The 25173-nt window shown below is 47.4% G+C and overlaps 1 protein-coding gene across 2 annotated transcripts in view; it reads right to left on the reverse strand.

Annotated features, from left to right (window-relative positions):
* Nucleotides 1-24245, reverse strand: part of EEPD1 (endonuclease/exonuclease/phosphatase family domain containing 1) — a 65122-nt gene extending 40877 nt beyond the window's left edge. Inside the window, exons 1-2 of one of the 2 annotated variants that reach the window (XM_046938127.1) lie at nt 24138-24245; nt 17692-18630 (exon numbers count right to left, since the gene is read on the reverse strand). In XM_046938127.1, the coding sequence (XP_046794083.1) occupies nt 17692-18545 (854 nt within the window). In that variant the 5' untranslated portion in view covers nt 18546-18630; nt 24138-24245. Of the gene's footprint in view, nt 1-17691; nt 18834-24137 lie in introns of those variants that run through there. The other variant, XM_418838.7, reaches the window with a different exon arrangement.
* Nucleotides 24246-25173: the final 928 nt, after the last annotated feature.

A 25173-nucleotide genomic window follows, 5' to 3' on the forward strand; every position in this document is an offset into this window, starting at 1 on the left:
GGATTCATGCTTGAAGAAGAGAAACGCTGTCTCTCTAATAAAAATAAAAATTGCCAAAGGCAGATGTCTCAGTGTTCCGTCGGATATTACGTGGTTGGGATTGCATTGCCACAGGATTTAATAAGGGGAAGTTCTCTTATCTCCCTCGGTTAGGCAGAAAATATTTATATATCAAGAACAGAAAAATACAAAATACATATTTTCAGCTTTAAAGAGAAATGAGAAAAATAGCTGCGACCATGCAACCTCCATACTAGCTACTCCTCTTACTAAGAGAGGAAAATAAAGTGCCTGACATTATGCAAGTCTTGACAGTGGGAGAAAGGTTAATAGAGTTTACTGGACTTCTAATAGGGATAATTACAGCACTTCTGCACAGCCCGCATGCAACAAAAAGGTGATTACATTTGTTTTTTTATTCCTCCGTGACTAAATTCAAGGCTTTCTACCTCCAAACTCATTTTCATTGATGAGCCCATTACCAGTTCTCCTCACCATTTACTTTGGCAAAGCGAAGCATTTTTACGCAGCCAGGCAACATATATGAGGCTACTGAAGCTTCACCACTGGGCAACACAATCTCCAATGGGATTGCTTTTGTTTTAAAACGTCAGCAGCTGGGACATCCAATGAGGAGGAACACCTTGGCGTTTCACCCTGGGGCATCCCCAGAGCAGCATTTTGGGGGGTGCCTCTCCCCCCACCAGGCCGGCTTCTCCTCAAGCATGATGCTAACAAGGCTTGGGATGCGGTGGCTGCAGCAATGTCCTGACATAGACTAAGTGGAACCCGAAACATCATGAGAAGAGAGGGAAGAAGAAGATGGCAGGCCCAAGAGGATGATCCTTGGAGAATATGGCAGCAACCGTGTCATACAGCAGACCTGGTTGTAGCCCTTTGGGTGTTCACAGATTTTTCACTAGTTTAAACAATCTAAAAATTATTCAAGTGACAGCTGCTATGGCCTATATATGAGATATATAAAAAATCATCCCCTCCCCAAGGCCTCAAACCTCCAACACAGGAAAAGACCAGCCAAGTAGCAGAGCCTGTAGAAAAAAAAAATAAAAAAGGCAAAAATGCCAGCATTCGTGAGCACTTCACTGAAAGAAAACGCCAAGGGCAAGACTGCAATTCGGCATCTTGCTCTGAATGAGGTCACCATGAAGCAGCACCGTCCTCTGGGAAATAAGCTCAAGAAAAGAGCACACAGTGACAAAGGAGGAGGAGGACAGGGGTCCACTTTGGGAAGGAAGGCCATGAAGAGAAAAGGCAGTTAGCATCCCCTCCTCTTTAGGAGCAAGAGGAAGAAATAAACAACACATCACATGTAACAGGCTCAAGATGCAATCACACCACGAACAGCTTTCCCAGAAAAGCAGAGTGTAAGAAAGAAGCAGAAAGGAGAATTTCAAACTTTCCTTCTGCTTTTCAGAGAAGAGCAAGAACAGGTCAGGCACAAACTTTACTCTTAGGACTGAAGCACGATATAACAGTTGGGACAGGCAGACAGCATGCTATGTGGAAAGTAGGATGACTGATGACTGGAGCACAACCTCCATGCAGGTGTTTCTTCTCTGCAGAGGGCTAGGGGTCACAGTCCTCTTTCTTCACAGTCCCAAACAAGAGGAGGAAGAATCAGAGAATGACTTGAGTTGGAAGGGACCTGAAAGTCCACCCAGTTCCAACACTCTGCTGTAGGCAGAGCTGCCTCCCACCAGATCAGGCTGCCCACGGACCCATCCAACCTGGCCTTGCACATCTCCAGGGACATGGCACCCACAGCTCCTCTGGGTAGCCTGTGCCAGTGTCTCACCACCCTGTGAGTAAAGAATTTCTTCTTTGTATCTAATCTAAACCTACCCTCTTTTAGTTTGAAGCCGCTTGTCCTACCTCCTGCCCTCCCTTCAGCTGAAGTCTGGCCAACCACGCAGGCCAAACATGCCAACAGCTATCAGCAAGTTGCACACCTCCTGTCTACATAAAGACACCTGTGCTATTTGGTACCAGGTACTGCCACAGGATTATGAAAGACTAAGACAACTCAGGTCTGTTCCAGCCTTTTAAGTAGCAGTTATTCAGGTGTGTACATAGCTCCAGTGGAATTTTGCTTGGTCATAAAAAGCACTCAGACATATCTATGTTGCCCTGCAGTCTCTTGCAATGAGTAAGCAGGGGTGACGGCACCAACGCAACGCATCACGCAACGGGAGTTTGGTAACAACATGAGGTGAGCCAATACTCAGTTGGGATCAACAATCCAGCAGGAAAACGCAGCTGTAAAGAGTTAGTCAACATTGCCACCCTGCCAGCTCTGTGCTGAAGAAATATTCTCACATGGTGTGCAAACCACCTGATTTCCTACGTGAGCAGAGTTGGGTGTTGGGTTTTTTCTTTCCTCCCTGCCCACCCCCATGCCAACACGCAAGGATGTTCTGAAAGGCTCTTTCAAGAAGGGGAACGCCCATCACATGGGCAGGATGTGAAATGTGGGCAAACTGGAGGAGGTGCAGCTGAGGCAGAACACAAGACATAGCCCACAGCAGGCATCTCTGCGTTCAACTCACTGGATATGGGATCTGGCTGGGAAACATCCTGCCCTCTCTGTTTCAGCCTGCTTTGAGCAGACAACAGCTTTTTCTCTTTCACCAGGCAATGCTGCAAGGGAGGAATGCGAGGTTTCAGGTTATGGCTCACAACAGCCTGAACAGTTGGTACACGTAGCTCCAAGTTATTAATCCCCTTGCTTTTAGGAGCTATCTTCATAGTTTATGAACTTTCAGCACTGGCAATGCCCAGCCTTGCAAAGGTGATGGCACACAGATGTAGAAATCAATTCAGGGATCCCAGTGTAGCTGACTGGTATCTATGGGTAAAGCTTATCCCAGGTTCTAGTACATAGGAAGAGACATCCTGAATTAAAAAATCAAACTACTGAGCCCCTCTATCACACCTCAGACCACAGCTTTAATTCCACTCCAGCCTCCTCACTCCTCAAATCAATTCCTTTAGCACTCCACATGCCCACAGCTAATAAATCACAACAGAAAGGGAATGAGAGGGAACGGAGGCACAGTGCTGCGTACTGGAAGAAGTTCTAACTCCACCTAAGCTCCTTACCTGCTTGAAGACAGGAAAAAGGGAAATAACCAGATGTGGGATAAATTCCTTTTTCATCATTTATTTGCTTTGTCTCGTTGGGTGAATGCTTCAAGGACTGTATAAGACCTTCTGGAGCAGCACTTTTCACTTCTGCCTGGTGGGCTGGCCTGAAGGCCACTTGAGATCAATAATACAACTACCTCAGTGTAATGAGATTATAAATAACATAATCCAAGCTCCCAAAGTTAAATCTCTGCACCAAAAGATGCCCTTGTACAGTCACGTGCATACACATTTTCTATTTCAGCAACCTGCTATTCTTCATTGAGCTAAGGTTTGGGAAGAAAAAAGGCTAGTTCAGTAGAAAGCCCTATTCTCCCTGCTCTATTAACCTGCTTTTATTTCCCTTGGCTATACGCACACAAAAAGAAATAGCAAACCAGCAGCAAATCCCGAGTGACCGCAAGCAGTGGCAAGAAGGAAGCATCCGTTCCTCACGCTGGAAAGCAGAAGGCCCACAGTGCCAAAAGTTTTTCTGCTTCTTGATGGCAGGCCAGCAAGCAGACACGCTGAGCCCTGCTCAGAGCCGGCCCTGATAGCTCAGCATCACTGTGGGAGCAACCACTCATACCACCATCACGCCATGCCACTGCCCTCTGCCTTGGCTCCTCGCTCCTTCGGGGTTACACTATTCCCATGAACTGCTGCTTGTGTTTCTGCACAGAAAGCAAACAAGAGAACATGCTATCCTCCATACACACCATACCCTGCAAGGAGGAGGGGATTAGGAGCAAACAATGTCGGAGTGTCTTCGGCGAGCTGGAAACAGTCCCAGCGTCAGACTTCACAATGACACACAGGAAGAAGTTCTGAAAGCTTCCCAGTCAAAGAGTAGCCCTGCGTGCCAGGCTCAAGGGTGTCTGGACATAAGAATGGCCTTTAAAGCATAAGGACGCAAGGGTACTGCACACAGACAGCCCCTGTGAATGCAGAGAATAGTGGCCTGAGCTCAGCTCTGCTTTTTTTTTCCCCCCCCCTCTCCTCTGGCATTCAGTGCTAATTGTGCAGTCCAGCTTCTTAACCTTATTTAGGTCAGAATCTTCAATACAAAATAGCCTTAGAAACATTAATCTTCTGTGTGGATGGGAAAGCCTGCTTGGCCAGAAGCAGAGCTCGCTAGGTATTACAAGCAAAGCCCAATTGCACTTTAGAAAGTGAGGATGGGAAGATACAGTGCTTCATGAATGAGGTTGGGCCAATGATGCAAAATTATGCCTCATGCAGCTTTGTATGTGCTTTCCACATTTTGTGGGTAAAGTAGCCCTTAGCAAACTACGTGCACAATGTGCACCAGAGCGGCGAGGATGCCTACAAGATGTTCCCTGGAGTTGCACCCTGATATCCTGCCAGTAACACCCTGCCTTCCTCCACCCTGTCATGCCGCAGACGGCTTTCTTCTCCATCCTGGGCAGGTGATAACACAGTGGTGAAGTGGCAAGGGAGGTAACACAGGCACTCCTCATGAGCAGAGGTGACAGCATTACACTCTGAGCCCTGGTAACTGTTTTACCAGATTCAGTGCTGGGCTTAAAGCAATGCAAACACATCTCTGGTGGTTTTTCTCAGTGGTACTTACACACCTGCAGGTCTACAAAGTACATGAAGCGGAAATTATAACCGTTTTACAACAACACCATTCCCATTTCTTCATTAGTCTGAGGATAAACTAATCGCTGCTCCGCAGAAAGCACTTCAGGTTATTTGAAGATGTGTGATTTGTGCCCGTTTTGTTACCATGACTTCCTCCTGAAGTTGTGCCATAAAACCAACTTGTAAAAACAATCAAGCTCATAATTTAATATCTACAGGCAATAACACAGTACTACAACATTGAGATTGCCATGCATCACATTCCTAAGGCAAAGCAACAGTATGGAAAGCAGGATAAAAAAAAAGCACAGCAAGGAAACAGGCAGAAGCATTTGATGGGCTGCAGCAGACAGGAGGATGGAAGGAGGGAATAAGCGAGCTGCAGAAAGATGTGTCATTAGGCAGCATTTGTCAGGTTCAATTTGTTTCCCTGCTGGAATTCAGGTGGCACTGAGATGAAGAGAAGTTTAATAATTCTCCTTTAGCACCCAATTACTTCAGCAGTGGGAGAAAAGTGCCACCGCTGGCTGGACAGCGCTTGCTGCAGCTGCCAGCCACCTCCATTGCTCATCCCTGCTCCTCACTGAGACAAGCACAGCAGCCCGCAGCCTGCACAGGAAGAGTTGCATGTGCTTTTCACATTCTACTTGCTGGGCTTGCTCACATCGACCTGTCCCAATGAATTCTACCACTATGTTACCACTATTTCCACTATGTTACCACTATTTCCAGATCACTCCAAGTATTGCTTATTTCACAAGAGACGGTGCTCTGGGATTTGGCAGCATTTTCAGAAGCAATTCAGTTTTGAGGAGCAGACCTGGGTGGTGCAACTTGAGGCGAACGCCAGCAGTAATAAAAACAGAAGCAGCAGCCTCGGTGCCATCTCAGGATGCTGAACTGAAGCTAGCGCGAGACCTTTGCTCCCAGACAACATTATATTGCCCTGTAGTAAATAAATATATGTGCAAAGTTTATGGACAGCATTTGATTAATATTTGGATACAATTACTCTGTATCACAGGGTACAAAAATCACAGGAACAGGAAAAAAAAATTCCAAAACATACAAGTAACAACAAGAAAAAGGACAGTACAGACAGCTGGCAAGCCTCCAGAAGAAAAGTTGTTTTCAGGCTATCAATTGACATTCCTGACAAAACACAAACACACACACACACCTACTAGGACGGTACTCATTAGCTGCTCTGCCTCTAGGTTCCAAACAATCCCTTAAAGTGCGCCATTAAGTGCATCTAAAAGTAAGCCACAAGGAGTTTTGTATGGACAACTCACACTTAATCCTGCAAATACCAAGGCCAAACTAAGTCACATCCACACAGTGAAGACAAATGACTCCACGTTGACAGAGCTGAGATTCCTTCAGTACTTTCTATTTTTAAGAGGCATGCTTAAGCATTCTGTGTTGGAGAGCTACGGAACAAGAAGATCGTTCTGATATCAATTCATCAGTCTTTTCTCCCGGAGCTGATATCTCTGGGCACTATCTTTAAGGCAGTAGGATGCAGATGGGGCAGCAATTGTGTCACTGAGGCACAGCAGAAACAGAAAGACTCAAATGAAGGCTCAGGAAAAAGAAACCGGGAAGGCTGTGCTGTTAAGCTCCTAATGTACATCCTAATTCCTTGTAAACAACCACTCCTGAGAGTTAAAAGTTAACAAGGCCTTTTTCTTAGAAGCCTTAAGCCCATCTGAGGAACAGAAATCAAAAACATAAGGACTTTCTTCCCCTAAAGCACTGGTCCAGGAGCCTCCTCTATTTCCTTCTTGAGAATAAAAGGCAAGGCCGCAATTTTCAATCAGGTTTAGCCTGAAACTTGAACCATCTTAAAAGGTTCCGATTTTCAACCTGCCTGGGGAGAGGCTTCAGCAGAGGAGACAGAAATACTGCAGCGTATCTTGGAACAGAAAGCAGATTAGCGTGATTTGGGGGAAATACCACAGATGATCAAAGGAAACTGAAAGTCCTTGGCCTCATAGACGGGTGGGTGATATCGCAATTCAGGCCTAATGGCTTGAGAGCAAAGGCTCAATCAAAACGCAGTTGGGCAAGCTGGAAGCACTCAAGGTGTGGCAAGGCAATTTAAGAGCAGACAAAGCCAGTGAGATGACTTTAGTTCAGTAGGACAGGAGACAGGGTGAGGAAGGAGGCACATTCAGGTTAAAAGAGCAAGTCTGAAGGTCAGTCAGAGATAGAGGCAATTTCCTTTCAACTTACAGAAACTCAATGGACAGATTGCCATCTATCTTTTTATTTTCACTTGTATTTTGCCCAGTTTGGGTGCACGGATGTGCAATTTAGAGCTCAAAAAAATGCAGCTGAATTTCAAATAAACAAACAAAAAGGCTGTCCAGGGAAGTGGTGGAGTCACCATCCCTGGAAGTGTTCAAGAAACGTGTAGACGTGGCACTGAGGGACACGGTTAGTGGGCATGGTGGGGATGGGCTGACAGGTGGACTTGATGATATTAGTGGTCTTTTCCAATCCTAATGATTCTATGAAAAAAAAAAAAGTCAAAAATGAGATGGGTCTGCAAGCTCCTTGCAGCAGAAGGTGAAGCGAGCCAACCCATAGCAAAGTGCAAGTGTTTAAAAAAAGAAAAGGGAACATCACGTGCTTAGATGGGGCTTTTGCCTGAGCACTTCAACCTTCATCTACAGGTGTTTTTTCTAGCATTTTTACAGTCAACTGCTCAGTGTGGATGTTGTCCAAATATCTATTAAATCCATGGGCTGCTGACGGAGGACTGCTTGGTCCCAGAACTTCTATTCTGTCCCTTAAGCCACGATTTCCTTTCCTTTCCTGTGCTAATACTTTCCACCAGAGAAATCAGAAGTGATTAAAACATGCAATTGAGATTATTTTTTTGGTAGCCAAAGAGTAAACTCAGAGGGATCTCTTGATAAAAGATATGTTGGAAACAAGGCCAAGCTGCCTGCCAGTAGCACCGACCCATTCATCCTCCCCACATCTCACATCTTAATCCAACCCCAAGTTTCCACTAGCTGGATTCAGGTCCCTCTGTACAGCCCTGGCCCTCAGTGCTTATGTTCAAACCTCACTGTTCCTTGTTCTTAAACACTACATAGCAGAAGAAAATCTGCTGAAAAGTTTCTGTGTATAGGTTTTCAGGCTCATGTCAGCACAACAGCAAGAGGGACATTTTTCCATTTTTATTTAAATGATTTTATTCACTCATCCTGTTCTGCTGCAAAAAGTGAAGGCGTGATGCCATCCTGCTTGTTGCTCAACACCCTGTTTGCCTTGGGGAGGCCAGTGCAGAGGACAGCTGGCAGTATGCAGTTTGGGCTGCATTGATCATGAACTGGGAATTTAAACAGAGAGAGAGATAAGGCAAGTAGCAGGACAAAGGAACAGCAGGAAAACGTGTAGACAGACAGCAAAAACTGCACTGCTGTTACTGCCAAAAGCATAGGATAACTCAGGCTGGCCTGTATAAAGGTTGCAGAAGAGGAATAAGGCAGTCACTTTACGTGCCATGATCAGTAGGTTCAGCAGCAAAGCCACAGAACTTCCTTTTTGTGCATAAAAGCAACAAATTCAAACATTTTACAGCTAATTTTTCAGTGTCAAATTAGAATGACATCTAGAATGATTAGAATTCTGCAGTTCAGTGGCATTAAGCTAAAGGTGAACTTGGTCTTACTTGCTTAAAGAGAATACATACAGAGACCAAAACGGGTGTCCTAAGTTAACATCTGCTGTGCATCCAGCAGCAGACCACCACCAGTTCAGCAGAAAGCTGGCTAACACTGACACCAGACAAACCCCAGAGAGGTCACTGACCGCCAGTCACCGTGAGCAATGCTGCAGAAACATCATTGGAGCAGGACAGCATGCGCTTTCTGTGACCGCAAGCACATGCTGAACAGACCAACGAGGGAGAAGTGGGGAAAAACGGAGCTATAAATAAAAAGGAGTCAAAGGAGAACTCCCAAAACAAAAGCGACAGGCTCTTTATCCTGTATCCAGGAGATGTTCGTGCTTTTTCGCCTTTGTTAAGCAAAGGAAGGGCATATCATTTTTGCATGACTAACAGCATACTGGGAATGCAAGGGATTCAGGGCAGGAAGCCTGCCACCACAGCACAAAACAAAATCCTTGCTGATTAATTAGCTGTTCAATAACCCATTACAAACCAGCTCAGCTGTTGGACAGCTGCTTCAGCTAAATTTGTACGGTAGCTAGACAACTTCACCTGAAACACTCCGAAGAAAGGAAAAAGGCAGGAAGAAAATTTTCCAATTCCTTCTCTGCCCCTTAAATTTAAGGCAAGAACTGTACCCACGAATAGCACTATCTGGCAGGACTTGTCCTCAAACAAGCAGAAGGGCATTACTGCACCACGTGCCAGACTCACCGCCCCAAATACAGAGCCAGGACAGACAGACAACCTACGTGGTACCAAGGTGATCTCACACACTAAACATGCCTATGCTATGTACAGCAGCACTAGACAGAGGAATCCAAACCTGTTCCAGGCAAGCTCGCTGGATGCTGCAGACAGCCCAGCTGCCTCACCAGCCAGCTCCTGGGGAGAGCCGTGAGTGGAAACAAGGTCAATTAGCTCAGCTGGAGCACAGGAATAGCTCACAGTGATCCTTGCTCTGATGCTCACCTGAATTATTCAGAATAGAGCTGGGTGTCCCTGCACAACTGTGTTATTTCATGCAGATGGTCAGTGCAACAGATTATAGAATCACAGAATGGTTTGGGTTGCAAGGGACCATTAAGATCACATAGTTCCAACCCCCCCTGATATAAGCAGGGACACCTCCCACTAGACCATATTGCTTAAAGCCCCATCCAGCCTGGCCTTGAATGCTTCCAGGGAGGGAGCATCCACAGTCTTGCTGGGCAACCTGTTCCAGTGTCTCACCACCCTCACAGTAAAGAACTTCTTCCCCCCACCTAAATCTACCCTCTTCCAGTTTAAAACCATTTCCCCTCATCCTGTTGCTATCTGCCCTTATAAAATGTCCCTCCTCAGCTTTCCTGTAGGCCCCCTTCAGGTACTGGAAGGCTACTATAAGGTCCTCCTGGAGCCTTCTCTTCTCCAGGCTGAACAGCCCCAGCTCTCTCAGCCTATCCTCACAGGGGAGGTGCTCCAACCCTCTGATCATCTCCATGGCCCTCCTCTGGACCCGCTCCAACAACTGCATGTCCTTTTTGTGTTGGGGGGCCCCAGAACTGGACACAGTAATCCAGGTGAGGTCTCACGAGAGCAGATTAGAGGGGCAGAATCACCCCCCTCAACCTGCTGGTCACACTTCTCTTGACACAACCAAGCATACAGTTGACCTTCTGGGCTACAAGCACACACTGCCAGCTCATTTTGAGTCTTTCATCAACCTACACCTCCAAATCCTTCTCCTCAGGGCTGCTCTTAGTCATTTTCCACCCAATCTGCATGTGTGCTTGGGATTGCCCTAACCTAGTTGTAGGACCTTGAACTTGGCCTTGTTGAAATTCATGAGGTTGGCATGGGCCCACCTCTCAGGCCTGTCCAGGTTCCCTCTGGGTAGCATCCCTTCTCTCTAGTGTGTCACCTGCACCGCTCAGCTTGGTGTCATCTGCAAACTTCGTGGGTGCACTCGATCCCACTGTCCATGTCACCTACAAAGATGTTAAACAACACCGGTCCCAACACTAATCCCTGAAGAATGCCACTCGTCACCAGTCTCCACTTGGACACTGAGCCATTGACCGCAACTATCTGAGTGTGACCATCCAGCCAATTCCTTATCCAGTGAGTGGTCCATCCATCAAATCCACTTTTCTCCAATTTGGATACCAGCATGTCATGTGGGACAGCATCAAACGCTTTGCAGAAGTCCAGGTAGATGATATCAATTGCTCTTCCTTTATCTACTGATGCTGTAACTCTATCATAAAAGGCCACCAAATTTGTCAGGCACGACTTGCCCTTGGTGAAGCCATGTTGGTTACCAGCAATCACCACATCTTTATTTTCCATGTGTCAACAAGCGTCGTGTAGAAGCGCAATACTTGTGTAGGGAGAACTGCAGCCACCAAGCACTCAGATGCTCTGTCACCAGCAGCATCACCCTGCAATGGATTAGTGCTTGAATCCCAGCTGGCACCATCTCCTCTTGTGAAAAAAAAATAAAAACTAAAGAATCTGGAAACAAAGAAGCTACTGCGTTCCTATTTTTAACCACCATTATTAACGCTGTGCCACAGTTCTTGTCTCCATCACCCTACTACACAAAGGCACTGAGAAATGACTGTAGCCTGTAGTAATTATTTCACGGTGATGCTGTGCCTTAGTATGTCAGCTTACACCTGCACTGCCACCAAGAACAATGCCACTTAAAAATAAGTAATAGAAATGCTATAATCTGTGTCCTATCAACTTCTCCCTGCTCATCTTGGCTGAGCCTGGAGATCATTGTTTGGGCAGGGCTCCCAGCAACTCTAGGCAGCGCTAATTGCAGGCTAGAGCTGCAGGGCCCTCCTCACGTTGCCACAGGAGAACTGAGCTCTGGCAGCAGGAAGAGTGCAGCTGAAGCCCTAGAACCAGCCTCCTCAGAACGCCCCAGCTTCATGCAGCTGGAGATGGCTCCTGCAGAGATGATCTTCCCCTGCCTGGGCAGGGCTGAGCGGGATTCCACCCACACAGCGCCACAGATTTGCAGTATTAACAGCCTTGTTTGTAGGCTCCTGGTTTGTGTTCCCCGTTTCCTAGTGAGACAACAGCAGCAGCAGCTTTAGCCTTCAGGAGTGCTCCTGTTGCTCTTTTTAAGCCGAAGCTACTAAACCACTGCTCCTGAGGCTGTGCTATGAGCTCCAAAACCGCAGCAGAGTCAGAGCGCAATCTAGATTTCTTCTTACAGGATGCAGCCCTGCACATTGGCACTATTCTGCTTCCTGTGGCTGGGCTGGGCAGCACAACGTCTCTGAAAAGCTGAGCAGGATGAGGTCACAGCCCCTTGGGCCCTGAAGCAGGCAGCAGAACATTGGGTGCCGATCAACTGCCGCGAATCAGCCGATCCATTCGATGTTTGCCGTGTGGGATACAGCGAGCCCTGCAGAATCTGCAGGAGTAATTTGGCAGCTCTGCTTTCCTAAAGTACCTGCAATCCGTAACTTGAATCCAGTGACGTGCAGCAAACAGGCAGCAAAGCCCCGAAGGCGTGGAGTGAAACTATGCAGACATTAAGTGATGCCAGATGTATCAAGTACACATGTTGGAAATTTTATACATCTGAAGTAAATGCTTGCCTCCCTGATCCGTCCCATTCTGGTCAGGCTTTCTGGGACATGCTGCAGCAGCACAGGAAGATCAGAATAAAAGAGAGGAGAAAATTTGGTTTTATTTCGCACTGATGAACTGACCTTTAGCTACACCGCTCCTCTATTCTTATCTTTAAAGGTGGTATACAGGCAAAAGTAGCTGCCTAGATACAGCTGCACAGATGTTCAAGGAATGCATTCAGATGCTCAATCGTGGAAGTAAAGCAAATGCACAGATCACCATTGAAAAGTGACCCTGCTAAGCTCATATAGGTGGGGGGCAAAATAACAACAAGCACACCAACCCCCCAGTTCTGCCACACCATTATTTTCATCTTCAGAAGTATCAGAAAGTGCAAATTAATGGCATGACGTGCGTCCGTACTTCTAGTGTTCATAAAAATTCACTTCACAAAATACCCCTAGAAGATACCATCTAAAGAACTCCTTTATTCTCACGTTTTTTTTCTTGAGGTAGCAGGAGGCAGGATTTCCTACACATTACATAAGGAGGGGAGGGTGTATTTGTTCTTTTGCAGTTTAAGACTTATTAGCACAGCCGAGTTATTTGAGTCAGGCCTCTTTCCTGCTCTTTTATTGCAGGGGAATTATTCTTGGCAGGGCCCCAGCACGGCATTAGCCTGATAGAGGAAAACCAAACAGACCCAGAAAGAGAGACACGGAGCAGAGATACCGTGGGGCTCTGCTGGGTCACTGAGAGTCACAGTGAGAGAGAGAAATTACAAAGGCAGCCCAATGCAGAGCCTCTAAGCATGCAGGTATGGCCATTGCTGCTACTACCAGACCCTGCTGCAAGCAGAAGCAAAGTTGTGTATTTGGAGACAGGTTCCCCTCCCATCACTCTGACTGCACCAAGTCAAACTGAAAATGGCCAGCTGGTTACAGAGCTGGGGGCGGGGGGCTGATGTGCTCCACAAGGGAAACACAGACACCAACCCTCAGAGAAACAGAGCCAAAAGAGAAAAACTGCTGCAAGTACAAACCTTACATTGCTACCCGTATTTGTTACTCTATGGCAATCAGCACAGCACGTGTTAAGGCTTTATTGCAGATCCTTTCTGCATCAGGAAGAGCCAACTGTGATAAGAAGGAACAAGAGCTGTGCTCCACAGAACATGAGCCCAAGATCTAGCACCCTGATGCTCCACCAGATCCTTCCATATGAATATTTTTTAGTTTTAAAAAATAAAAATGGCTTTCCTTTCAGATTTGCTGTCAATTTGGATTTATTGAGTTGACAAGCATGACTACAATTAAAAAAAAAAAAAAAAGGTCTTCAAAAGGTTACCGCTCGGTATTAAAAAGTATAACTTAAACCAGTTGGAAAACCTCCCCCAGAAAACATGCTGGGAAACGTGCACAGCTAATTGCTGCCCTTGGCTACCAGCATGCTTTCAAGTAAGCAATTAAAGTAGAGGATGCACCTCTGGCGTGCTCTGTGCATCAGCTGGCACTGCACGTACCTGTGTCATGTTTCGTGCTGCAGTCACACAGCAGGTGCTCCTGGCACGTACGAGCTAGACAGCAATCATGGATATCGTGGCAATCACGAGTTCAGGTGACAGAATCAAGAATCACAGAATATCCCACGTTGGAAGGGACCCACAAGGACCTCAGTGCCCAGCTCCTGGCTCCACAGAGAAACACCCAAAGCTCAAATCCTGTGCCTGAGAGCATTGTCCAAACATTCCTTGAACTCCAGCAGCCTGGGGCTGTGACCACTGCTTTGGGGAGTCTGTTCCAGTGCCCAACCACATTCTGTGGAAGAATCATTTCCTAACGCTCAGTCTGAATGGCCAGGAGGGACAGGCCTGAGACAGGTACAGACTGAGAATGGAAAGAGATGTTCCCCCCAGTGCAGACCTGGGTAAGGGTACAAGACCTGGTCCTCTCCTGACCTCAGCCGGAGAAAACATCTTCTCTGGGGCTGCTCGCCCTCCCCATGAGGAATCTCACTGCATTTTATTTGACCTCAGTAGTCCATTACGATCGTGCCACCCTAACACTACATTTTTTTGAGGTGAGTATAAACCGTTGATGACACTTCCCCAACCCAAGGGTTGCTAGCAGCAAGGAAGGTCAGCTCTGCCCCTGCTTTAAACATGTGCCATGTTTGCTGTACCATACCTGCAAGAAATACCATGAGTTTGGACAATTTCACCCACATTTGATACTTTAATCCAATTTGTCACACTCGCCTCCGTGTTCATCATGTTAATGTCTTCTAAAATTACTCTCCAGTCCTCTGAATGAAAACACCTCATTCCTCCACTCCCAACAGTCATAAACATAGATCCTTGTAATGTAAGAAAGAGGGTGAGGGGCAGGGCTGTATTTCTCTATTTTTGCACGGCGGTGATGCATTTCAAAATAGCTTAGCAGTAGTAGTCATGCTTACCAATTTGGTATACATTCCTCTTGTTGCTATTCTTAAGAAATTTAGCACTTTTGGGAACGTGTGGAATATTTTTTCCCCTCCTTCAGCAGATTACTCCATGTGAAGTTTGACCTTTTCTTGCTTTTTTTTTTTTTTTTTTTTGGTTTGTTTGTCTTAAATAAATGATGGCACTCTTTCCTTCCTTTCCTGCAACACCGTTCTTTCAGTGCAAAACTGCCCAGGGCCTGACGAAAGCCTCATCTTCCAGCCTCACCTGGAAATGAGCAGCAATTTTTCCCATTGCTAATGCCTGAAAGAAGAAGTCCAAGAGGTCTCAAAGTTGTGTGAAGTGAACGGGAGATGAAGAAAAGTTAAAAAAATATATATTTAAAAGCACAAAAAAATGACCTCTCAACTGCCATGAAAGCCCCCATACAGAGATCTACAGCTCAGATTAAAATGCTTCACTGCTCCTCACAGATTATTTATGACTATCTTCTTGACTTGCTGTATGTTCCTGGGTTTAGAAAGTGAGAGGATGCAGGCTGTCACACAGGAGCCACGCTGCCACCAAGCAGCCCCTGAGACCACATAGGGTTGCATGACTTAGGTACGTGTGGATGGCAGAGCACAAAGTGCATTAGCAAACAGGCAGCACACTGACAAGCTAAGCTGTCAGGCTAAACAGACTTCAGGTCAACCAGGGAAAGCTTGCTGCTGAAGTTCCCAGCTACGACCATCCACTGAGCACCTTAAGTACACACCTTCTGTAGCACTCTGATTGTGTTGGGCCAAAGCACTGGGAAGCCCTGCGCAGCACCAATGTGTTCCTAACTAAAGAACCAAAAGATGAGTTTTCCCTGCCAGTTATCAACTGGAGGCAATTCACCTGGGCAAAGATTCGTTTCCAGGCCATTTTATCAGCTTCCAGGGTCTGTAGCTAGGGGACCATGGACTTCACATGCACGGGAGGCTGTTTCTGATCTCAGCAAAGCCTCTTACAGTGGCAAAGCTCCACAGATCTCAGCAACACAGCACGAGCAAGAGGAAATTCCTTCCTGCTGCTCCCTGAGGTGCTGAGTAAAACTTTTACCAGGGTATACTTTTTTTCCTGCATTGTGTTGATTTTTCTGTTCCCACATTTACTTTCCCAGGGAGCTTTCACAGGCCTGTGTGTGGATGTACATCACTCACTCTTTTCTTTCCAGCTTATCAGAAACATGGTCAAGTACTGAAAACAATTGTACCGTGCGTATGTGTGCAATTAAATGGAACAAGAAGAAAAAACTACTTGTATTGAGCTCTTTCAGAGTTTCAGAGTGTTCACACCACTGACTACGATCGAGTACCTGCTTGGCTACATTGGATAGAAAGGAAGTGACATGCAGGCTAAAATCAGAAACAAAACTGTTGTGATCACACTCTGCGGGCACAGTGCACAGCTTGGGCCAACACAGGCTTACGTTGTAAGCCACTTTCTCTGTCTTTTTCAATAGATGTATTGTTTCGGGTTGTGCTTCTCCCCCAGTACTGCTGAAGATGCAGAAGTGAGGGGCAGTTAACACTTCACGAGACTCCTCTCGTGGTAAATAAATAAGTAGAAATCACCAAAGGCACTTTTTTTCTTTTTCCAGAACTGGAACCCAACAATCCTAAGATTGGCAGGATGAAGAGATGGATGCTCCCCAGCAGCAATACCTACCCCTGACACCCAGCTCCAGGAGACCTCATGCCCAGGACCACCCCAGCCAGCACAACTGGAAGGGGGAGGTGTGGCACGTCTGAAATAGCAGAACGGCCAACGGAAGCTGAAAGAGCAACATCTAACTGCTCCTAGCTGGACTCTCAGCTCCATTTTGGCTGCTGTGTCGTCATGGCTGGAGGCTGATAGATGTTTCCTGTGCTGGAGCATCGGGTGCCCCCATACCACATAGCAAGCAGAAGGAAAGCAGCACAGAGGAGAGGTGTCCCTGACTGGGGACGCTGCACCACAGCACTGGATGCCAAAACACTGTTACCATCTTTTCAACGTGCCTGACCTCTGTGACCACATGGACAACAGCCATCATTCAGCATGGCAGCTCGGTTCCAGGGAAGGAAAGGGCTCTTGGCACCACCAAGCATAAGTTTGTCAGCATTTCCTTTCCCCGTCATAATCTCATATTTAGAAGTCTGAGAGTCACCCTACTAATTTCCAGCTGCAATTCTGAACAGAAGCTGAAGAGAAAAACCAAGTTTCCCAGTGCCACAAGCTAAACAACAGATAAGCTGGGATAGATTTAACATGTGAAAAGGAGAGAGCACAATTACAGCAAAATCCTCACTGCATTCTTACAGGGAGTTTAGCAACTAAGTTATTTGGAAAAGAGACACCCCAGCACTGCTGCGTAATTACCTTACAAAAAACACTCCTGGCTTTGCAGCTGTGAAACAGAAGTACCAGCCTAGTTCGTTTCAAAGGTCAGCTTGACCACTGACCACACTGCAAACAGATCTTATACTCGGTGTCTCTAAACCCAGGGAAGTCTGGTCTGGCTGGCTGCCTGCAGGAGGGTTTCAGTCCTGCCCAGCAGATGCCCTGCCACCAGCACAGAGGGAAGAGGCAGGCAGTTCACCACGGCATGGGAACAATCCAGGTAGCTGCTCCACACTACGAGCTCCTGCAGATGAGCAGCTCCTCCAGCTTAGCAAATACTCAGTGACTGCTTGCTCATTATTGACCTGTGTCACCCTCATGAGATGAACTGTGGCATTCCATGCTCATTACACAGCCCAAGCCATCCTGCATGCTCTGAAGTCTTTTGATCTCCCCTCTAACGAGGAGTAGCCACAAGGCAGAGCAAACTACAGCCCCAACACTGAGGTTAAGCAGGTCACAGCCCCGAGCAAAGCTTTTTTGCTTCCGGTAGCAAAGAAAAGTCTGGGACTTTTTCAGAAGGCTCTCACCTTTTGAGGAACCCAAGCTTGACCAACAAGCCCTAACTGGCCCACAGTGACCAGCCATAACCAATAGCATAAATGCACAGGCACTTAACTAGGTGGTTCACCATTTGTCAAGGACTTCAGTAGCTTTAGCAAGAGACGATCACTATACCCAAAGCATCAGGACTCAATCAGGGAGTGGGAATGGAAGGCAAGAAGGTACTAGGATCGCAATGGGACGCTACGGCACCTAAAGCCCAGAGGTATTGACCTATGATTCCAAGGGAAGCTGGTCCAACAGAACAAATGCTGCCTCTTACCTGTTCTCCAGCAGTGTCATGCAGATGACCTCCCGCACACCCGGGTTGTTGGCTTTCTCGATGGAGCAGCTCTGCAGGTTCCACGTAGCCACCCTCAGCACGGGTCTGCCATCCCTCAGCCCCCCGAACATCTCCACAGAGGGGCGAGTGGAGATGATCTGGGTCGGGCCCCCAGGGGGAAAATCCAAGTCCTCACTCTGGAGGCTGAGAGAAGTGGGGCTGGGATGAGGCTTGGCTGTGAAGTTGACGCCACCGTTGGTGTTCGTTGAAGGGGGTCGGGACCTCTCCGCAAAAATCTGATGCCGGATTTTGTCTAGGAAGGAGGAATTGATGCAGTTCATCCTCACCAGGTCCTCGATACTTTTGAAGGGCCCGTGCTCCTTCCGGTAGTCCACGATGCTGTTGGCGATCTTCTCGGTGATGCCGCGGATGCTCATGAGCTGCGCCGGCGTGGCGGTGTTGATGTTGATCTTGGTGGCGGACAGGTGGTGCTCGGAGGCCGGGTCCTTCCGCAGGGAGCTGGGCGAGTGCTGCGCAGAGCTGCCCTTACTGCTCACGCAGATCTCGAACTTCACCTGCTCCAGCTTGGCCGCCCCCACCCCGCTCACCAGCGCCAAGTCCTCCACCTTCTTGAAGCCACCGATGTACTCCCGATACTCCACGATGTTCTGGGCCACCGCTCGGGTGACCCCGGGCAGAGTCATCAGCTCCTCTTCGGTGGCCGTGTTGATGTTGAGCCTCTCTTGGTTGACCAGGATGTTGCTGAAGTTGCACGCCGCGCTGAACTTGCGACTGTGGCACAGGTCGGCAGGGTCCCGGGGGATGGAACGGTGGCAGCCCAGGTTGCCCCCCATCTCACCGCCGCCGCACCAGGGCGCTGCCGGAGCCGGGGCGAGCCGAGAGCCCGGGCCTCATGGACCCCGCGGCGGCCGCCGCTGCCTGGGGACAGAGCCAAAACGCGCTCAGACAGCCCCTCAGTAGCCCGTCCTTCCTCCTCCTCCGGGGGCCACCGACCCTCCGCAGCCGTTTATCGGACAGCGGGGAGAAGCGACCGGACCGCCCCGAGTCCGCGCCCGCCCCAGTCCCCGCGCCCCCAGCACACCGCGAGGATCTACACCGCTCCGCTGCCGCCCCGGGCGCACAGCGCTGCCCGCGCCCCGCCGGCGGGAGTAGTGGTTCGGTGAGAGCTCCCGCCCCTCGGCCGGCGGGCGGGGACTGCCACAGCGCACCGCCTCCGGGGGCGGGCCGAGTCCGTGCCCGCGGCTGAGGAGAGTTGTGGAGCGCGGCTGCGGCCCGGCCGCCTACGGGGCCCGGCGTAATCGGCCCGCTCCCGAGATCGCTGCGTGGGGAGACTGCGGCACCGCCGGGAATCACGGCGAAGCAGTTCTCTTTCAGCCCTAATGGGAGCCCCGCCAGCGAGCTGCGCTGGCTGGCTGTTGCTTCGCTGCGCTTTCGTACACCGGGGTGAAGTCTGCTCTCTGCGGTGTGGGCGTTTCAGGCTGTAGGCGCGTCTCAAACCAGAGTGCCCCTCAGACTGGAACTGCCCGCGTACCGCTCCTGGGAGCACAGCCCTGCCTCAGCCCGTTGTTCCCGCTCCGCTGCGTTTCCCCAACGCAGCACCACCGTCCTGCCCCGAAATCCTTCTTGTGTGGCTGAGCTGACTGTGAAGAAACTCATTTTCTGCCTGTGCTGGTGAAGCTCTCTAGAGCGCAGCCGGCTGCCGCACCGTGCCCCGTGCTGTGCTGGCATCAGGGCTGTAGCCAAGTGAGCTGGGTGGCAACCAGCTCTGCTGTGCCCACACAGTATTGACTGCAATGTCAATGAATCCTACACACCGTCGGTGGGTGTAATTAAAAGGAAGGGAGAGGAAAACTGAAAGAAGGAGCGATGTATGCTTGCAGATGCCAGCTATGCACCCTGGTGCTGACAGTACACGTACATTTCTTTTACCCAGACAGAACACTGTGCATGAGTGTTTCAACGTGAAGACTTGTCATTGGCCCTCTCATTAAAATTAAGCCGCTTGCAACAGTGGCTTCAACGTGCATTTCCCGTGCTAAATTAATGAAAATTATCTGGGTTCACCTGAAATAAAAGGCTGAATTTGTGCAGCTTCTTGGATGAAGAGGAGGGGAATGTGATGTGAATGAGGGAGCTGCACCAGGCTTGTAGCTTGCACGTGGGCACTGCAGCTTTGACATTTGCACTAGATATTCTGCTGCAGATCACACATTTCTCTTCTCTTTGCCCGAGCAATAGAGTTAGCAAATTATCATTACTGGAATGGGTACTTGCTGCATTAGGGCATTGGCTCTTTGCTGACTGCTGGAGCGGTGAAAGTGCTCGCTTAGGTGATTAAATGCTTCCCTGTCTGCTGGAAAGTGCTCTGTGTGCTGCGATAACAGTGGCCAATGCAGCAGAAGTCATGCTGGGCCTAATTCTGCTGGGATGATACGAGCGCAGAGCTGGAAACAATTAACCACTCAAATGAGTATTCTTTGTGAGGCAATGTTATTACAGTAATAGCTCCGCAAGCTGTTCTCTCAATGGAGAACACAGTCTTCTGCTTTCTACCATTGGTTGCTTAGGCTCATTAAATAAGTTTTGAAGCTGAAAAGTGCCAACATCCTTTCAAAGTGTGCCCCGCGCCTGCAGGCAGCTCCAGGTTTTCTGCATTTTGGAGAGAAGCAGAAGCATCTCCAGAAAGAAAATGACGCGCACCACTCTTGTCCAGGACTTTCTGTTGTCAGCAGCTACTTGGCATTTTTTGAGCTTGCAGCATGAAGTTAACTGCCAGGACACAGCTGCAGTGCTGATGAGGAAGCGGAGCACAGAGTGGTGCAATGGGTGTCCCATCACCCTGCCCTGAGTATGATCCACGCTAACGGAGTGCAGCGGTTGGTAAGGGGAATTCCATTCCACTATGCCCTTAACCTGCTTCTTTTTGGCAACATTATGAAAAGGAAAGTTGCAGGGAGTTTGCTGAACTCTGAGTCAACTTATGACACATTTTAGTATTTTCTGGGAAGTGTGAAAAGACGTGAAGATGTGCAGCTTTCGTCTATATTTTAAAAGGTTAAAAGAAAAGAGATGAGTTGACTGGCTTGACATCAGTGTTAGGCAATCCATTAGCATGAGAAAGCTAACCACCAGGTGCAGCCAGTAAGTGACTGAAAAAAACAATAGCAAAAGTTACTGACAGGCAGTGTAGGCAACAGAAAACAGCTCTTGTGAAATTCATCAGGTAGATGTTAGGGTTTATCTTCAACCCTATCGCAGGCTCAGTGATTGATCACGGCCTGCTGCTGCAGGCTGGCAGGGAGCTTCCCCTCACTGCTCAGCACCTCATGTGACAGGAGGCCACAAAGCAGGGTTTCCTGAACCTCCATCAGCCCAAACAGGTTGGAGGGCTCCAAAATGCCGTGGGTGGCTTATTCCTCAGGATCTGCAGCTTATTGCTGAACCCAGCAGCTGGCTGCTTGACAAGTCTGGATTAAAATCTTCTCAGTGCTGGCAAAATTGACTTCTGCTGCACTGAAGATGCCAGGCTAAGGAGCACCTCAGCAGGCTTCCATAGGGAGGGGAGACGGAAGGATGCCTGCAAAAGGCCCTCTGTAGCAGCCATCACCCATTGCACACAGTGCTTTCACATATCACTGTGTGGCATAGCAAAATCCAGGGGTAGGGCAGTGTCATCTGCTTTCTGGCTCTGGGATTCTTCCCTAGTAGGAGTGGTTCCAAGTGGAAAGAAAAAAAACAAACTAAACTTTTCCATAAGAAGGAGGTTCTCCCATGCCTTCAAATGAAATGTTTAAGAATGACATGGAATTGCCTAAATCCCAAACAATGGACTAGATGAAGATACTGTTGGTGCAGACACTGCTGAGCAATGTCTATTGACTTTAGTCGTGTAAAGAATCAGCCTAGAGGGCTCTATGTTTTACAGTCTTGACTTCTCAGCATTTGAAGACGGCCTTAAAATCTGAGTCTATCTTCATATTTTCCGAGATGCATTATCTATGTTGCAGAGATGCTAAACCAGTAAACTTTCATAAGGGACAGAAGGGGCCAGGAAGTGTTGCTCAATGCCTTCAGTCCTCAAGCAGCAGCTGCCATGTGATAGCAGTGCCTTTCCCAGTTCTTGCTTACACAGCCCTTGGGGGTCAGGGGCATGGCACTTAGGAGCAATCACACATCACAGAACTCAGAGGAAAATTCTGTGTGCGTGGCTGTTCCTGGGCTGTTCTAAGTAGAAGTTGCTTGCATGTCTCCTTCTCAGAGAAAGAAAAGGTGACCAACTGCAGTGTGCTTGCAGGAAGCCACCCGGAAAGTGTTTTTTCAGACCTGCTACACTGAGCTCTTAATGGGCAAGGGCCTGAAGAGGAAACTGAATAACTGCAATGTTTGTACTTTTATTAAAAGGAGTTATTAAAATAATTGGTTTCCTTCTGAGAGAATATGCTCAGAAACATTTATAACAGAGGCCTGAGGCAAAAGGCAGCGTTACTGAGACAAGTAATAACAAGTAGGAGTTAGCAATTTCAGGAGCAATGGAACTTAGGAAGTCTGATTTCTGATGGCTCTCTCCTCTGTTTATTTTCTGATGTAAAATATTAACGCCGAGTATACATCAGTCTCTTTACAGTGTTGCTATCTCGGATGTCTCTGTTCTACTTGGCCATTAATTTTTGTAGCAATTGTAGGAACTTGGTATTTTGAGGCATTTAGCCTCTCTATCAAATTTGCTTGAAATAAGCCCATGTTTCAGTAAAATCCCTGGGGAGGGGATGACAAGCAGAGTAGCAGAGAACATAGCCACATGAATGTTATTTTCTTACAAATGCAATGTCTGTGGTGTGAGCTCTTTTTCTTGTAAGGGATTTTACATGGCTGCCAAATGTTGCAAAAAGATTAAGTGATGTCATGGATGCTGTTGTTGCCAAGTTACGAGTGTCACATCCTCCAGAAATACTACACCAAAAGGGTGAGCAGAAGTGACTCATCTTTATGCCTTAGTTAGGCCTTCCTTTTGGTAGCTGTTGGGTCTGAAACCCAGATCTCTACCTCCCACAGGAGCTCTTAGCCACTGGCCCACCGTTTTCTTTCATTAGTGCACAGTGGAGCAGCTCATCCTGGAGGGAAGCAAGAGAAGGACGTGTTAGAGAGGTTCTCCTACAGAGCTAGGAGATATGATTTTCATTTTCCTCAGACAGCAGTGGAATTTGGTTCTCAGTCCTCCAAATCTGAAGCGGCGCTGCTAATTACTCGGATATTCCCTGAGTCATGGGGCCAGAAAGGAATTCAAAATGTAGGCCTTCCTTCACCCCAGGCCAAGTCACCAAGGTCATGTGCACAGAAGCTGGCTTGCTCCGGGCTTCCAGGGGAGACATCTCCTGAAATTCCCTGGCAAGGGATACATTGGGCCTGTATCACAACTGATGTTTTCTTTGAGGCCCAGTCAGGCAGATCTCTTGTAAGAATGTCCATAAATCACCCTGTTGTGATTTTGGCAGGAGAGAGAGTCAGAACTACTGACTTGCGAGCTTGGTGTCTCAGTTGTCACCCTGGGCAAGGTTTCAGTGATTCCTCCCAGAATGGATTTTCATGAAAAAAATGTGGGCGAGATTGTATGCATCTCAAGAGCTAAGCATATTTAATGCCAGAAATAATGATAAATATTAAAGCTCATCTTCCAATCATTTTGTTATTTCACTGAAGAAATTATTTTGCATCATGTATTATTTATTCATTACCTGTAGGTACTTGATCGCCTTCTACTAAATGAAGACTTAAAACATTACCATTAGTTTTCTTGTTAACAAATTTTAAAAATATGTTTAACAAAATCCATTTTATGTTTACTTTTGCCTTTTCAAAGAGATTCCAGAGCATTCGTTAGTCAACTCGTACAAGCAGCTCCTTAACTGAAAGTGATTCTGCAGCCACTGTAGCAGCCAATGCAATTCTGATTAACCTTATGTATTACTTATAACTTCTGCTATTTGCGGTGTTGGTTTTTTTCTGTTGGTAGGTGAGTATTTTTAGTATAAAGCCAACTCAGTCTCTACGTCTCATTTAGTTGTTCTTTAGATCCTGAAACTATTCACAGAGGCAAAACTTGGACTCAGTTATCCTTATTTTCCTTATGTATAAGGAGCAGTGAGGTCTCCAAGTTGTTTACTTGTGCTAAGACTTATTTGCTTCCTTCCTCTGTCTCTACATGTGTAAACTTCTGTTTGTTAAGAAGCAAAATAAACAAAACAAAAAACCCACAAAGTAAAATCTTCTTTTTTTTTTTTTCCTTAGCCCCAGAGTCTCAGATGAGATCTGTAGAGGACAAAACCCCAGTGCAAATCCATAGCTCTGTTCAGCATCAGGTCGTTTGTTTATGAAACAGAAAATACATTGTGTAAGAGTTTTCACGCAAAACATAGCGTCTTACTTACATGAGAATCTTTTCCATTCTCTGCACAGCTCCCTTGAGAAAATCTCTCTTGAGAAAGTCTCTCACTTTTCAAGTTCTGCACCAACAATTAAAATGGTTTAATGACCTCAGCCACTCCCAGCAGACTTTGAACTTCTCTGGGGAGCCTTCCAGACAAGCGACACCTAGCTGCATGATCATTACAATGTCTTCTGTGAAGGTTTGATCTAATTCCCATAGAGACAGAGGAAGGATGCCCGGAATGATTCAAGATGGTGCTGTGCTGATTTATGTGAGCATGTGGACCCATGGACCCATGCTGTTGATAGAATTAACTGGTATAGTACTCCATCTGAAAGAATCTCTAGATTCTTTCCTCTAGACCATCCTATAGGACCTCTAGAATCAGGTCCTATAGGATGGCTACTTAGAGAAGACAGATGTGCTCAGGTCAGCAGCACCTGGTGGAATTGGTGGCAGAGTGCATGTGGAACCAAGCTGAGCAATACTGAATTACTAGGACAAGCAGGTCCCCAAGCATCTGGAGCTAGACAGCACTGATCAGGAAATGAAGGGCCTATTAAACCTAACTTAGGTCTCTAGAAAGAATGTGGCATAAACAATTTAAGTACATGGAAGACCATTAGATGTTTAAAAAAAACATCAGGGTGGCTTCACCAGCCTCACTGTTTTCTTTGATAGGTCAACCGACTTGAGGGATGGGACAGAAAAGACAGGGGATGAAAGACAGTGTACTTACAAAGGTTGCAGGTGGCACCGAACTGCAAGGCCTGCAAGGACTGTGGCAGGTGGGGTCAAGTCTCAAAGTAGTCTTCACAGATGAGACGGATGTTCCAGAACTGACAAGATGAGCTTTGGTAGAGGCCTAGTGATGAACAGTCCACAGCATCTATGCCCACAGATGCAGCAGGAGAGGCTCACAGTGTAAACAGGAATCATCAGTCTGTCCGACTGGGTAGAGAATGAAGGCTGTTTCTAGCTGATCTCATTAATTCTGCTGACATGATTAGGAAGATAGCTATGCAGTGACACAATTA

Source organism: Gallus gallus, chromosome 2 (genome assembly GCF_016699485.2).
Source record: "Gallus gallus isolate bGalGal1 chromosome 2, bGalGal1.mat.broiler.GRCg7b, whole genome shotgun sequence".
Taxonomy (NCBI): Eukaryota; Metazoa; Chordata; class Aves; order Galliformes; family Phasianidae; genus Gallus; species Gallus gallus.